Here is a 14,770-nt window from a genome sequence, read left to right as displayed (position 1 = left end):
TCAAATTTTTAACAAATGAAGGGTTATTTAAAAAAAAAAAGTGCGAAAACATGTAGCAGGCATCACAAATCATAAGATCACGTCGTTAAAATAATAATAAAAAATACAAATTTTTACCTTAAAGTCAGCCACAGGGTATTTTCTTCAAAAAACGGTCAGCACGGAATGTGTTAATGGTCTGTTGAACATCAATTTTGCCGGTGACTCATTTGTTGTAGAATGAATTGAGTTTCTATAATCAAAAAGCATTCTATTTAACCCTAGAACGACGGGCTGGGTCCAATGGACACAGTTGGTAGTTTTGAAAGTTTATAATTATGTCAAAAATGCACGAAACTGATTTTGACGCCGTGACTTTTCCTAAATATATGTCCTCTAAAACATAGCAAGAAATAACGAGAATGGGCTCATTACATTTTATAGTATACTACAAAGTTACATAGTGGACGGACTGGGTCCATTGGACCCAGTCGACTATTTTCAATGCTATGGGTAATTCAATTCAACTTATCAGCAATTTTCTTATTTAATTTGTATTTTTGGGGGATTCAATGTTTATGGAGATATAAACAAAGTCGTAGGCGATAGTTACTTCCTATTAGTGGGCATTTTTTATGGATTGGCTTGAAGCCTTTCATATGCTCTTCCAATGTCACATTTAGAGTGACACAGTCAGAAACATGTATCCACATCGTTTCGTAATGGGTAGTTTTTGTAACTTTCTCTGATTTGACGCACACACAGTGTGAATTATCAACATTCAGTCCCATAATCTGTTAGTTTTATATGTGAAACCGTTCATCTAGCGTCTGCGGTGCTATCGTGGTGGACATTCAGAAGTTACGCTCGCAAGCTGGAGTGGTCTCGCTCCCTGCCGACATTTGCTGTTATTCCAACTATCTAACTGAAGACATTGAAGAATTTGAATTCTATCATTACATTTTGATACCATGCATGGTAGGTACAAAACTTTATGGATTATATAAAAGACTATATTCCTTCATTCTAATGTACTTCTTCAGTATATACCTCATTTACCAAATCGTTTACTCCTCAGATGGATTAGTTAGATGAAGTGGTGTGATGATTTTCAACTACTATGATATACAGCAATGTCATTATTCCTATCTTTACAGGATTATTGGTGGTACCAAATTTTGTGTAGTGAGGTATTGATGTGACTGAATTCATAGAGTGACTATTGATATACTGTGTAGTTGAGGAGCTAAGAAGTCGGTGTCGCCATTTGGATATTACAGTCAAAATAACTATCAAGATATTTTTGAGGTAATAGCAAAAAAAGATTGTTTATAATTATTGTAAAAATTAGCTGCTCTAGCAAAGTTATTGAACTCTTTGAATTGCTTCATGATATCAGAAACATAATACGAGACAGTGCTTTGCTAATTTTTGCCTGAATTTACAACTAAGGAGTAGCACGAACAATGTTATCTTCCATTTATACCTAAGTAAAGTTTGGAATGAAAAATTGATAAATTTCATTGTCACTTTATTCACAGGCTTGCTAATAGTTACACACATTTTGAGTGCATTCATCTAAATATTGCAGATCGACGTGTTCAGCATCTAAATATACAGCGCTAACAGGAGGATGGTAGTAGTGACTCCGGTGGAGATGAAGCCTAAAATGTTGAATAAGGATGGAGAAGAACTGAGCCTTGGCCGATTTTTCTTCATCTTTCTGAGAAGATGATAGAAATACGAAAATGGGGAATTCCTATCGGGAGAAATTTTTATTTCACGCAATCTGAAAGAGGAGTGGTAAACAAAACCTCATGCCACTAAAAAGGGTAGAATGCGAAGGCGTAACATTTTGCGTCATATCCCGTGTGCCGTGCGGAATTTTTACTCTGTCTTCTGATCTTTTACTAATTTTGCGTCCTAGCATCTTTGATGTTGTTAGAAAATGGACCACCATTGAAAGGCATAGGGTTTTTTAAGCTTTGTAGAATGAATAAGATGACTCTGAAATAAATAAGGTTCTGGCATGCTAATATATATCATTTTTACAACTCAAAAATGAAAATTTTTCACAACTTTGGAGTAAACTAGACGGGCGACCAATATGCAACAGTGTTATGGAGTCAAAAGTAATACTACGGGTTATTTGATTTGATAATGCGACAGAAATGAGGGAAAGCAGAGGCAAAGACAAATTGCAGACTATTAGAGAGATATTTTATGGGCAGAATGAATATTTGAAATATGCATTCGTGTCAGGATCTTGCATGGAAGTTGACGAACAGTTATTGATGTTCCGTGGGCGCTGTACCTTTAGAGAGTTTGTATCATCAATACCAAGAAAGTATGGAATTAAAATTTTGGCTGCAAGTCGTAGTAGTGATTCATACAAGTGGAATGTCTAAGTATACACAGGTAGAGAAACTCATAAAAGTCGAGATGTCAATCAAGGGAAAAGATAAGTTACAGGTATGGTTGAGGGACTAATCAGCCAGAAACATAAGTAGGTAGCCCACTACTTTCCAAAGGTTTAGCGATTGTAGAGATCATGAGGTAAAATAAACAAGGGATTCCACCCAAGCTCACGTCTGTAAATGCCATACAGGCTACAGGATTTCCTAACAAAGTGGTATCTCATGAATCTCATGGAATCCAAGAGAAAATCAACTATCGGAAGAATTTACATCGTGAAAAAGAAAATGTGACTCACTCCTTGACAACCCCAACAACCTAGGAAAATAAGTGTCGTAAGTGCAACTACAAAAGGGATGGAAAGACACGAACATCCTCTTAACAATGTGCACAAATTATATGCCAAGATCATTCAGAAATTTTATGCAATTAGTGCCTGTAGTAGCATAACAGTTTTTAATAACTTTTGTAAATTCGTCATACTTTTGTTTCATTAAATTTTTTACATATCTAATTTATCATTGACAAACAATCCATTTTCTAATTTGTGTTAATGTTATTGTGCTAATGAACATTCATAAAAATGGGAAAGGTGGAGTGATATTTCTGGTAGAAGGAATAATATTATGCTTCGCAGCAGTAATAGCTTCAAACAAAATAATTTAATAATAATAAAGACGAAGAAATATGTTGAGGAAGTAAATAAGATGGAAAACATCACTTAACTCAGTCTAAATTCATCATAAACTGGTAATATTGTGGAAAAAATGTTTCAGGGTCCATTGGACCCAGTCAGGCTACTACGCGATAATTTTTTTTCAGTCTTCCTAGGGTTAAGGCTATTTTTATATCTATGTTTTCCTGGAAAGCTAGTCTAATTTTACACTTTGCGTATTTTACTGAATTCTCAGCTTGTCCGTTGGACTGGGGATGATAAGGAGGTGAAAATGTATGCGTAATACCATTCTGTTGCATGAAGTTCTTAAATTCCAATGATGTGAATGGAGGTCCATTATCACTATGAACTGTGACTGGTAGTCCAAATCTAGAAAATAGCTCTCTCAGCTTCTCAACAGCTAACTTAGCACTAGTAGAGCTTACTTCAAACACTTCTGACCACTTCGTATATGCATCAACAATTACAAAGTGCATCTTGCCATGCAAAGGTCCCAAATAATCTAAATGCAGTCTTTCCCAAGGCATAGATGGATAGTGCCAAACATGTAAATGGCTTTTACTTGGGTTAGATCTCTCCATGAGGCAAGAAGAACAGCTGTTAGCTAGTGACTCGATATTTTCATCTATATTTGGCCACCAAATATATGATCTTGCGATGGACTTCATTTTCACTATTCCTAAGTGACTTGCATGCAACTCATTCAACACATAGTTACGCATTTTTCTGGGTACAACAACTTTATATCCCCACATTAAGACTCCAAGCTCAACTGTGAGCTCATCCTTCCTTTGGAAGTATGGCAGTAACTCACCATTCTCTGCCGACATAAAATTTGGCCAACCATGCATGACATAGTTATACACTTTCTTCAAGATTGGATCATTTTGGGTTTCAGTTTGAACATTTTTAAAAGTTAAAGGAACAGAACTTTCAGCAATGCAATGTAAATAAGTACCTTTCCATTCTGGATCATTGTTACTGTACATACCGTATTTTCCGGCGTATAAGACGACTGGGCGTATAAGACGGCCCCCAACTTTTTTGTTAAAATATATAATTCGTGCTATACTCTCCGTATAAGACTACCCCTTTTCCAACGCACACTACCGGTAAATAAAAAACATCAGATTTGATTTCAATATAGAAATTTTTAATTAATATGCTTATGACATCATGGCATGACATGATAGCATGAAAACGGTCACTAATAAACATAAGTCAGTTCCTCATAAAACATATAAAACTAAAACAGTGCAAGTGGATTAAACTTTTCCTAAAGCAGTCTGATACAAGGAAGTTAACAAACGATAGAGAGAGCTCGCAAGTCACTGCGAGTTAGCAACGCAGTTTCCATTTAAAAACCTTTAAAATCCTCCTGTTCGTCATTTGATATCATCAGTACATCAATAACGTCTTGTTCTACATTTGTAAGGCAATCATCATATGGATCAAATTCCGTATCAGATGGTGTGGTCTCAGCTTCGACTTCCTCTTCATTTTGCCACAAGTAGTCGTCCTCCATACCATCTAACGAATTTGATATGCCACACTTTTTGAAAGACTTGATTACTGTTTTTGCATCAATGTCATTCCAGGCTTTTATAACAAATTTGCACAAAACATCCAACTGTGGAGCACGCATGTTTCCTCCTTTTGTGAATGACTTCTCACCGCTAACCAACCACTCATTCCACTGTTCTCGAATGCGATCTTTAAACGGCTTGTTTAGGCACACATCCAGTGGCTGTACCAATGATGTCAATCCTGCAGGAATAACTGCTGAATCTGTATTTAGTCTCGCAAGCCTTTCCTTGGTGCTGGGAGTTAAATGAGCCCTGAACATATCCCACACCAGTAGGCTACGTTTTTTAATAAGTCCACCTGGTCGCCTGCTCCATACGTTATCAAGCCATAGCTTTACCCCTTCTTCATCCATCCAGCCTTTTTCATTCACATGTACAAAACAACCAACAGGGAACTTGAGTTTCGGCATTGTTTTTCTTTTAAAAATAACCATTGGTCTCAGTTTGGCGCCATCAGCTGTGCAAGCTAGTACCACTGTAAAACTGGACTTCTCATGTCCTGTTGTTTTAATTAAAATAGTTTTTTCACCTTTTAGATGGACAGTCTTATTTCCAACCATATCAAAATTCATTGAGGTTTCATCCATATTTCCGATACTATTTAACGCATAGCCATGTTTATTGCGCTGTTTTATTACGTATCGATGGAAGTTATTTAATTTGGCATCAAGATCTGCAGGTAATTTCTGTGCAATTTTTGTCTTTTGCCTCAGTACCAAATTGTGCCTTTCTAAGAATCTAGTACACCAGGATACAGTGGCCTTAAATCTGTTGCTGTGATCTGGATTAGATTTTGCCCACTGAAGTGCAAACAAGCGTATTTTATTGCGTGTTAAAACGTGCATTTGTCTTTTCTTACTGTAAAGCCTTTTTTACTAAAGCGCTTGCATACTTCTTGCAATCTACGAAAATGAGTTTCATTATCAGGAGCAGTGATAAGAACATCATCCATGAATACTGAGATACCTTCTAAGTTTTGCAAGGCTTGTTCAATTACCCTTTGGAATATTCCAGGAGCTGACGAGATTCCATAGGGCATTCGGCAATAAGAAAAAAGACCCTTATGCGTACTTATTGTACATAGTTTTTGAGAGTTATCGTCTATTGCATATAAGCTTGGCTCAAATCTAATTTGCCAAAACTTACTCCCTGCTGTAAATTAGCAATTAAATCTTCAATCCTAGGGATAGGGTATTTATCTGTTTCCAAGTACTGATTTAAGGTAACCTTAAAATCACCACATATCCTTATATCACCGTTCTTTTTTAAAACAGGCACAATTGGTGTTCCCCACTCAGAACTTTCTACAGGGACTAAAATGTGTTCATCTATTAGGCGCTGGAGTTCTTTTTCAACCTTGCCTTTTAAAGAGAAGGGTATTGGTCGTGGTTTAAAGTACTTTGGCCTAGCGTTTTCCTTCAGGTTAAGCCTTACCGGTTCTCCCTTATACTGCCCCAATTTGTCAGTAAATACTTCAGGAAATTGACCAAATAACTCGGCTTTCATTATTTCAACATTAGTATCCTTACTGAAACGTTTATCAATGACACACAAGTTGCTCTTAAATGAAATATCTACTCCAAGCACTTTGAGCCACTCACGACCCATTAATGGATGTGAGCCTCCCTTAATAACATAAAATCCAAATTTCTATAATACATATTTTCATAGCACACATCAACCGTTACCTTTCCTAAAGGTAAAATGGGCTCATTAGTATACGAAGGCAGAGTGAGATCACAAGGCAACAATAATGTGCAAGAACTGAAATTATTTTTGTAAAAATGGTCACTACAAACAGTGACACTGGCTCCCGTATCAACTTCAAAAGTTGTTTCCCGACCTTGAACTAAAACCTTAATTTTAACAGGGTCAACCTTAGTTACTTCTGTCACTCTTTCACACACATTGAATAAATGTTGAACATCTCCAACATAACCTTCGAAATGATCGTTACCCGAGATGCTTTTGGAATTACACACATTAGAGTGATCATCACTCACGAAATTCCCAGACAGCACATTTGTGGTAATACATTTGTATTACAATTGTAATACAGTGTCAAATGTCCTTTATTACAATCGTATTACAATTGTAATACAGTGTCAAATGTCCTCTATTACAATCGTATTACAAATTCCCTTGTATTTTGCCTTTGTATTACAACTGTATTACAAATCATCTGTATACAAGACGTTTGAATACAACTGTAATACAGTTGTATTACAAAAATCGGTACAATTTGTAAGGTTACAGAAGATTTACCATTTGTATACAAATGGTTGTGCTATCTGGGTTGTGTTGCCCATTATGTGCAGATCTTTTATTTTGAAATTTAAACTGATTTTGCCCATTTTTCTTAAACTTATAACAATGGTAGTCTGGTGTCTTACCAGATTCTGCTGACTTACACACTTTAGAAATGTGATTTCTAGTGATGGGTCGATTCCAAAATTTTATCGATTCCGATTCTGACATTTCGATTCCGATTCTACCGATAGCGATTCCATCGATTCTGATACCATAGGCTCCAAGAAAAATATCACTTAATTCCAGGCAACAAGAAAACTACTTTTAAAAAGTATTACTCTGTGAAAGAGTCAGTTGACAAAAGAATCTTTCATATCATTACTATGCAATTAAAATATAATAGCTAAATTTCAAAACAGAATATACCTGAAAAGTGGTGTTACATGATAGGTATTACTCTAGAATATTGGCACTCATAATATGTCGACAATATATATATATATATATCCAAACTACAAGGGAGAGCCCTGAGTACAGGAATTTTCATAGCTGTAATAAAGATTACATACTACATATATGAATCATGTAATATTTGGCCCTTTCAAATTCTCAAGCAGAAAATCCAATTATTCTACATGCTCAGCCAGCAGGTTTTGACGTCTCCATGTTACAGTATTACTGCCTGCAGAAAATTGCCTTTTGCTACACATGTGTGTTATTGGGCAAGTACTTTCCCACCAAAATTGCAAGATTTCGGAGACTTTGGAATTTTTATTAAAAATTATATCAACGATTTGTTGGATCTTGAATCTTAATGGAATTCAAGTGGACGAAGCGAACAACTATAGAACCAAACTTTAGTTTTGTAGAGCCAAAAAAAATGCTATACTTCTCACGTCATTCAATCAACATTTAAATCTCTTGCTTTTTTAAGTTCAAGGAAGAAACTAAACGCTACAAATGAATATTACATCGGACGGACGCAGTAATAGAAAAGGCTAAAAGAGCCTTGTGGTGTGAAAACTCCCCCTACCGCGCGACTCACCTCGGCGAGGGTGGAAAGGGAAAAAGGGTATCGCTTGTTGCCTTTCACGGAAACAGTTCATTTTTCTCTCTCTTAAGCATACTGACTTAATCTTATCACTTAACTTCACTACCCGAGGCATATTTCTTACGCGCGGGATGGTTCCGAAAAATATCCAATCCTTAGTATTTTCACTCGAGTAATGCGCGCTAAATGGTCTAGTCGATCTATACATAATCCTTTTTAACATCCTCAGTTTAGTGTTTGAAGTCAATGAAGACGATTATCCATGCTTTAAATGACGATTTTCAGGACTAATGTTTTAAAAAACTTGAAAAATCGGCCTCAGTTACCGAGCCTCAGAGGTCCGCGGCGTGTAGGTCAGCCTTGACGCGCGATTGAAAAATCGCTCTTATTTCCTTCGTCGCCAACTTTCTTTTCAAGATTTCTACTTAGTACTCTTTAGAAATCTCTACTTTATATTGTGGTTCAAATTTTCCGAGTTATATTTTTCGTAAACGAAAGATAGTGTCTACTTAATGTCAAATTTCACGTGAAAAACGGGTCGGCCATTTTGCGTTGTAAAACCAGACAGATGAGAGCCAAAATCTTCAAAAGTCATTGAAAGTATAGGCAAAGCACCAGATCAAAGGAATATTGCGTTTTTTATTCCACAAAACTCATACCAACGCAAAACCACTTGAATAAATTCAAAGATTTTTTGAGGAAAAACGATATCTCGTGTGGCATTGAAAAATTGGTCATGTTTGGTCCTCTGTATCTCACTAAAGGTTCGCATTTATGTAAAATGGCATATAAATCAATATTTGGTAATGATTTATGAGTATTTACGCTGAGTTTCAAGTCTCTATCCCCAAAAAGGTCATTTTGGACTTTATTCCAGCTTTTTCCGATTTCGGACCAGTGTGCGCGGGGTAGGAAGACGATCGGCCGCCGCGGCTGGCGTAAAGGTATTCGGCGCCCACGTCGACAACAACAATAGTGTAGTCGGCAAGCTGAAACTACCAGACCAAGGCATTAGAATGACTTATCGGCTTTAAAAACTGCACTATTACATGAGTTTCATGATAGCGCTTCCTGTCGGCAGATTGCTGGACCTACTAGCCTCGAAAGCTCTGTAACCTTAACTACTCGACTCGACATCCGTAATGCTACTCGAAACGCTTGAGTCGAGTACCAACTACTCGATCGATTTGAATTTTCGAGTACTCGCACATCCCAAGAAGATATGTGTTTTGTTATTACAATTACGTGGCACGAAAATTCAAATGACTATTGGAAATGCGGTCGTATATTTTGTTGTTTGAAGTAGGTACTGCTGGAATCGGAATCGATTTTTCGCCTTGGCAAGTACTCGTTTTCGATTCCGGCTCTTGGCCGAGAATCGAAGAATCGAGGAATCGAACCGACCCATCACTAGTGATTTCTCTTACGACATTTATGGCACACAACACCAAACAACCTGCACTGCTTTCTGTAATGGCCATACTGCCCACAGCACAAACACTGCACTCTCTCTAATCTTGACCTCCGGTTTACTCCGCACCCATCCTTCGTCTGTGGACGTTGTTGTGCTGCCATCCGCTGGACTCGGCCGCTGCTGTCGTTGACCGTCAGTGTCGCTGCATCCTTCTCCGCCGCCTCCACCGAGCAGACGATTTTCACTGCCTGGTCGTAGGTCAGGGCTGCCTCTCCCAGTAATCTCTGCTTGGTTGATTCGCTTCTGATACCGCTCACCAATCGGTCTCTGAGGTAGTCATTAAGAGCCGCGCCAAACTCGCAGTAGGTGGATAACTTTTTGAGACTGGCGATGTACTCTGCTATGGATTCGCCATCATGCTGATTCCTCTTACTAAACTTGTATCGCTCGGCAATTAACGATGGCTTAGGATACAAGTGTTCCTGAATCAACTTCACTAACTCGTTAAAAGTTTTTGAAGATGGTTTTGTAGGCGTACATAGATCCCACAATAAACTATAAGTTTTCACATCTACGACAGTCAGTAGTGTGCTCACTTTTTTTTCATCTGCTACATTATTGCAGTCCACTAATAGTTCAAAACGCTCAATATAAGAGTCCCAACTTTCCACGCAGTTATCGAATTCACCGATTCCGCCGATAATACCTGACATAATTGCTCCTTTTCTAAATGAATAACAGCATATTATTCACCGTTACCTGTTTAGACATCAAAATGTTCAGATTTTGAGTCCACACGTGGTGCATGATAATGAAGATACAACTTCCTTCCGTTTTAATTTTCGTAAAAAAACTAACCGCGTACAATCGAACTGGTTGCATTGCACACACGGGTTGTAATTAATTTTACGGGATTATACGAAACTATACACCTCGTCGCCAATTGTAACGTACAGGCCTTGAGGGATCGGTTAGTTGAAACTTCAGTGAACTGCATTTCGTGAGAGGCACACATAGACTGCTTGACTCCGCCGGTTCTTTTCAGCCTTGCTTCTACAGTGGCGCCAATGTTGGCCAATCACATTTATTCTTTTTCATACATTGCAACTTACATTTTCATACATTACAAAATTCTTTGAAATCCAATAAAATTGAAGTTCAGTTTTCTAATAATTTCTGAGAAAGTTTGCATAAATCATTTTTTTTATGATCCTAAATTATGCACCGTTGCCCATTTCATTTACTGAAATAAGTCATCTTAAATGGTGATATTGATTAGTGCATGTACATGCTGTACTCAGTTATTATGATGTAGTACATAGTATTCAATTTCTTTTGTATTACTTTTTCAGGCGATTCTCTTAGGTATGGGACTTCAGTGTAAGACAGCTGATGATTTGGGCAGTGAACTTCAGCTACCTTCATCTCAACTTTTGGGACTTTTCAACAGGACCATTAGGCGACTGGTTTCATATTTTAGGACTGTCGTGGAACAGTCTGTGGAAAAAACTATAGCCATTCCCGCTGGCAACAATATACCTGCAGTGGATGCGGGAGGGGCCATAGGTTTGCAGGATGAGCTTCATGAAGCATCCCAAGTAAGTAAGGCCATCGGACATATGGTGCATTGGGAAACAATCCCTCTGTTAAATTTATCAATAAACAATGTGTGAGAAACAAAATAATACAATGATTAATGAAGAAAAGATTTTGCAATGTCCACGTAGACTTTTAATGAAATACAATGTGTTTCCAAGCAACTCGTTGTGTACCCGATGATGACATAGTAGCTTGAAATGTGATGTAGTCAATTAAAAGTCAAAATGTATATTGCATAATCTTTTCTATAATAGTCCATAGTCACATGTTCCACTACATCTCATCTGACACCATTACATCTGACAAGTGATATAAATATGTGTACTTAGTAGCTAGATCTACTTATCAGTGCTTTGTTTACCCCTTACAGGACATTTGTGCTCATTGGTAATTTTTTAAATGTGGCTTCTTGAGTGCTTCTGAACATCTTGCCAACTTGAAAGATGTTCTGAACACTAGATGGCTTTAAATGCTTGATAGACACATCCACCGGATTTCAATCACTTCCCTCTAATCTCACATGATATCATTCAAAATGCATATTTCCAGAGTAAATACATTGATCTGTGTTTCATTGCATTTGATTTATTTAAATGTGACTCCCCCATGTGAGTTTTGGTGAGAATCGCCTCCCCCCAAATGCCTCGCGTAATTGGTGGATGCTATCCCCTCCTGTGGAATGACCAGCTATTTTGCGTCATATAATTTTATTTGTATCTCAGTCAAACCTAAATGCTGTGAGCTGAAATTGGGTTTTCAGTGGTAGTTAAGCAATGGTTGAAAATTGAGAGGAAGTTGGCATAACGAAGTTTTATTCTACTTTACAGAAAATTAAAAGCCAGCAAAAGTCAGAGCTTCTGAAGCTGAAGCGAGAAGATCTGAGTAATTATGCAGTTGGTGGCAGTGAAGAGGAGTGGGGCCACGTCCTCTCTTCAGCAAAGCTAGACAAGGGAGAGTTTGTCTCTCTCGCTCGGTGAGTGCATTCCAAAATCATTCAAAATGACAGCTGGCTGTACAAAGGACACCTAGGTGCATAATATGCTGGAATGAACAAAAACATATGCTAAAGCTATTCTAAATATTCAGTACACTCTTTTTCCCAGAATGTAAGTCTTGGAGAATGGGAGATGGTGCTAATTCGTATGCAGTCAATGTTTCATTGCATTTGATTTATTTAAAACAAACAATACGTTTAATTATTTTTTTTAGATTAGTTTAGACTAGTATATAAGATTACAGACATCTAGTAGTCTAGAATCACATCCCCCCTGTTATATTATCTGTGTTATATTCAGTACATGGCATAATTTGTTGCAAAAGTTTCAGTCATATAATGTGACCATAGGATTGAAAGGTTTGGTCCATGAATGTCTATGGTCAAGGACCAACCAACCACCTGAATGATGGAAAATATTTGGGAAATCCCTAAGAAACACCATCAAGATATTGAGCCATGGGGAAAATTAGCAGTCTTATGTCAAAATGTAGGGATAAAATTCTGGACCTGTGCGACCAAAAGTATGTGGAGCAGACCAACAAGAGGGCCAAAGTGTCCATTCCATTGAGTGAGGCTCAAAAAGAAGTGCAGTCAACTGTCGCAGAGCATGCCTTCTCCAATGCAGGGCATCAAGTCATTGTGAATAGTGCACTAGTCCTTGGCAAGTGAAAGTTTTATTTTCATAGAACTATGCATAAGAGGATTGAAATGGATAAATTAGAAGATACTTTCAATGGAGATAAATAGGCACAGACTATGCAAAATCTAGATGAGAATTGTGAGAGGAAAAAGCCAGAATTGAATGTTGATTGTCGTCCACACAGTCAGGAGGTCATCCTGAAGACAGCTGAAGAAGATTGGCTGGCTTCCTCCTGTTGGCATCTATCTGGAGATGTGGTCTGCATTGGCCACTGAAATTTCAACAGTGCAGTATTTCCTGGAATACGTGATGTATTTGGCATTTATTATTTCCAGAGATATTCCAAGGAATGTATAGAACACACCATATTTAAAAGATAGGAATTTTCTGTGGCGCTGCCACCTTCCTACCACTAGTGGAGTATTTTGAGGATTGGCATTATTGATGGAAAAAGGGGCTATAAAAATTTCCTTTTGAACCAGAAACTGATTGATTGAGCCGTCACTTGTCAATACTGATGACTCATATTTTAACTAGTGATGGGTCAGTTCGATTCCTCGATTCTTGGCCAAGAACCGGAATCGAAAATGAGTACTTGCCAAGGTGAAAAATCGATTCTGAATCCAGTAGTACTTCAAACCACTAATTTATATACGACCGTGTTTCCAACAGTCATTTGAATTTTCGTGCCACGTAATCGTAATAACATAACACATTACACATAGATTCTAAGTGGCACACCACTTCCGGAGGAGCAAATGCAGATTAGGGAGCTAGTGACAGGTCTATGGTCAAGATACAGAGATGCATAGCAGAGTACCCAAAGTCACCATAGCAAACACTGTTGAAGCTGAAGTGGAAGCTTATTTATCAGAGATGAATGCACCACCAAATTCCTTCCCTTGGAAATACTGGAAGACTTGCATCTCCTACCCAAATCTGAAAGTAGCAGTGAAAAAGTTTCTTGCCATCTATTGTGTTCAGTGAAAGACTTTTTAGTTTGGCAAACATTTAAAATCTGTAAAAGGAGATTAATGTTGTGAGATTTTACTGATAATTATAAGATATTTACAATAAAAGATAGATATTAAAGGAGATACTTTTATTTTAAATTTAAACATGAGTGCTAATATTCTAAAGTAATACCTATGAGGTAACACCACTTTTCAGGTATGTTCTGTTTTGAAATTTAGCTATTATATTTTAATTACATAGTGATGATATGAAAGATGCTTTTGCCAACTGATTCTGTCACAGAGTAATAAATTTTTAAGTGGTTGTCTAGTTGCCTGGAATTAAGTGGTATTTTTCTTGGAGACAATGGCGTCAGAATCGATGAAATTGGTATCGGTAGAATCGGAATCAAAATGTCGGAATCAGGTTCGGAATCGTTAAAATTTCGGAATCAACCCATAACTAATTTTAACCAATCTTGGTATTTTTTAAACTACATATTGAGAAAATAATACTAACAGTAAGGTACGTGTCCATGACATGTTGAAGAGTGTTCCATTTTGTTTGATTGTAATACATAGTGAGCTCATTGGGAGTATAATCAAGCTTTTCCCAGGGATGTTGAAAATTTTAATGGTGGTGCAAAGTGTAAGGTGATTTTATCCAAGACGATTGGAAATGTTACTTTAGGCTATAATGGGTTTTCTCTTTCCTATCCCTCTCTCCTCAGCCCTGCTTATGCTGTTGTTTGGTTATTTTTCCTTCGTTCATTTCTGGGATAACTTGCTGTAAAAATGAAGTAACTGATTTCAAGGCACACTTGTCATTTTTATCGCTAATAATTACAGTAGAAGATCGATAATTAAGAATGCCTGGGACCAGACGCATTCCGGATCAACAATGTTTCATGTAAATAGGTCATTTGCCAGGGTGTAGGCAACACCTCAACTTGGGAAATAGTTTTTTCCGGAACGTGCATTGGCATGAGTGGAAGCATTGTTGAGCAAAGGGTCGAATTATGAGGGGAAGAAAAACAATCAAATTCATTAAATTTATGATTAAACGTTATTAAAAGACTCAAAACATTTGAAAAAGTTCTTTGTCGGTAAATTGCAAAGGTAGATAAGTGGTGAAAGCTATCTTGATGAGAGCACCTGTGGAAGGAAAAACAATGGCATTTTACTGAATAAAAATCGTACGTTGATGCTG

The 14,770-nt window shown here is 37.4% G+C and overlaps 1 protein-coding gene across 2 annotated transcripts in view; it reads left to right on the top strand.

The window, feature by feature from the left end:
* LOC124162938 (RNA cytidine acetyltransferase) overlaps positions 1–14,770 on the top strand; it is an 82,436-nt gene that overhangs the window by 64,798 nt on the left and 2,868 nt on the right. For both annotated transcript variants that reach the window (XM_046539695.1, XM_046539696.1), the window contains exons 15-16: positions 10,724–10,969; positions 11,798–11,943. In XM_046539695.1, the coding sequence (XP_046395651.1) occupies positions 10,724–10,969; positions 11,798–11,943 (392 nt within the window). The remainder of the gene's footprint in view (positions 1–10,723; positions 10,970–11,797; positions 11,944–14,770) is intronic.

The sequence above is a fragment of the Ischnura elegans genome, chromosome 7, assembly GCF_921293095.1.
Source record: "Ischnura elegans chromosome 7, ioIscEleg1.1, whole genome shotgun sequence".
Lineage (NCBI taxonomy): Eukaryota > Metazoa > Arthropoda > Insecta > Odonata > Coenagrionidae > Ischnura > Ischnura elegans.
This window is presented reverse-complemented; position numbering and strand designations above follow the sequence as displayed.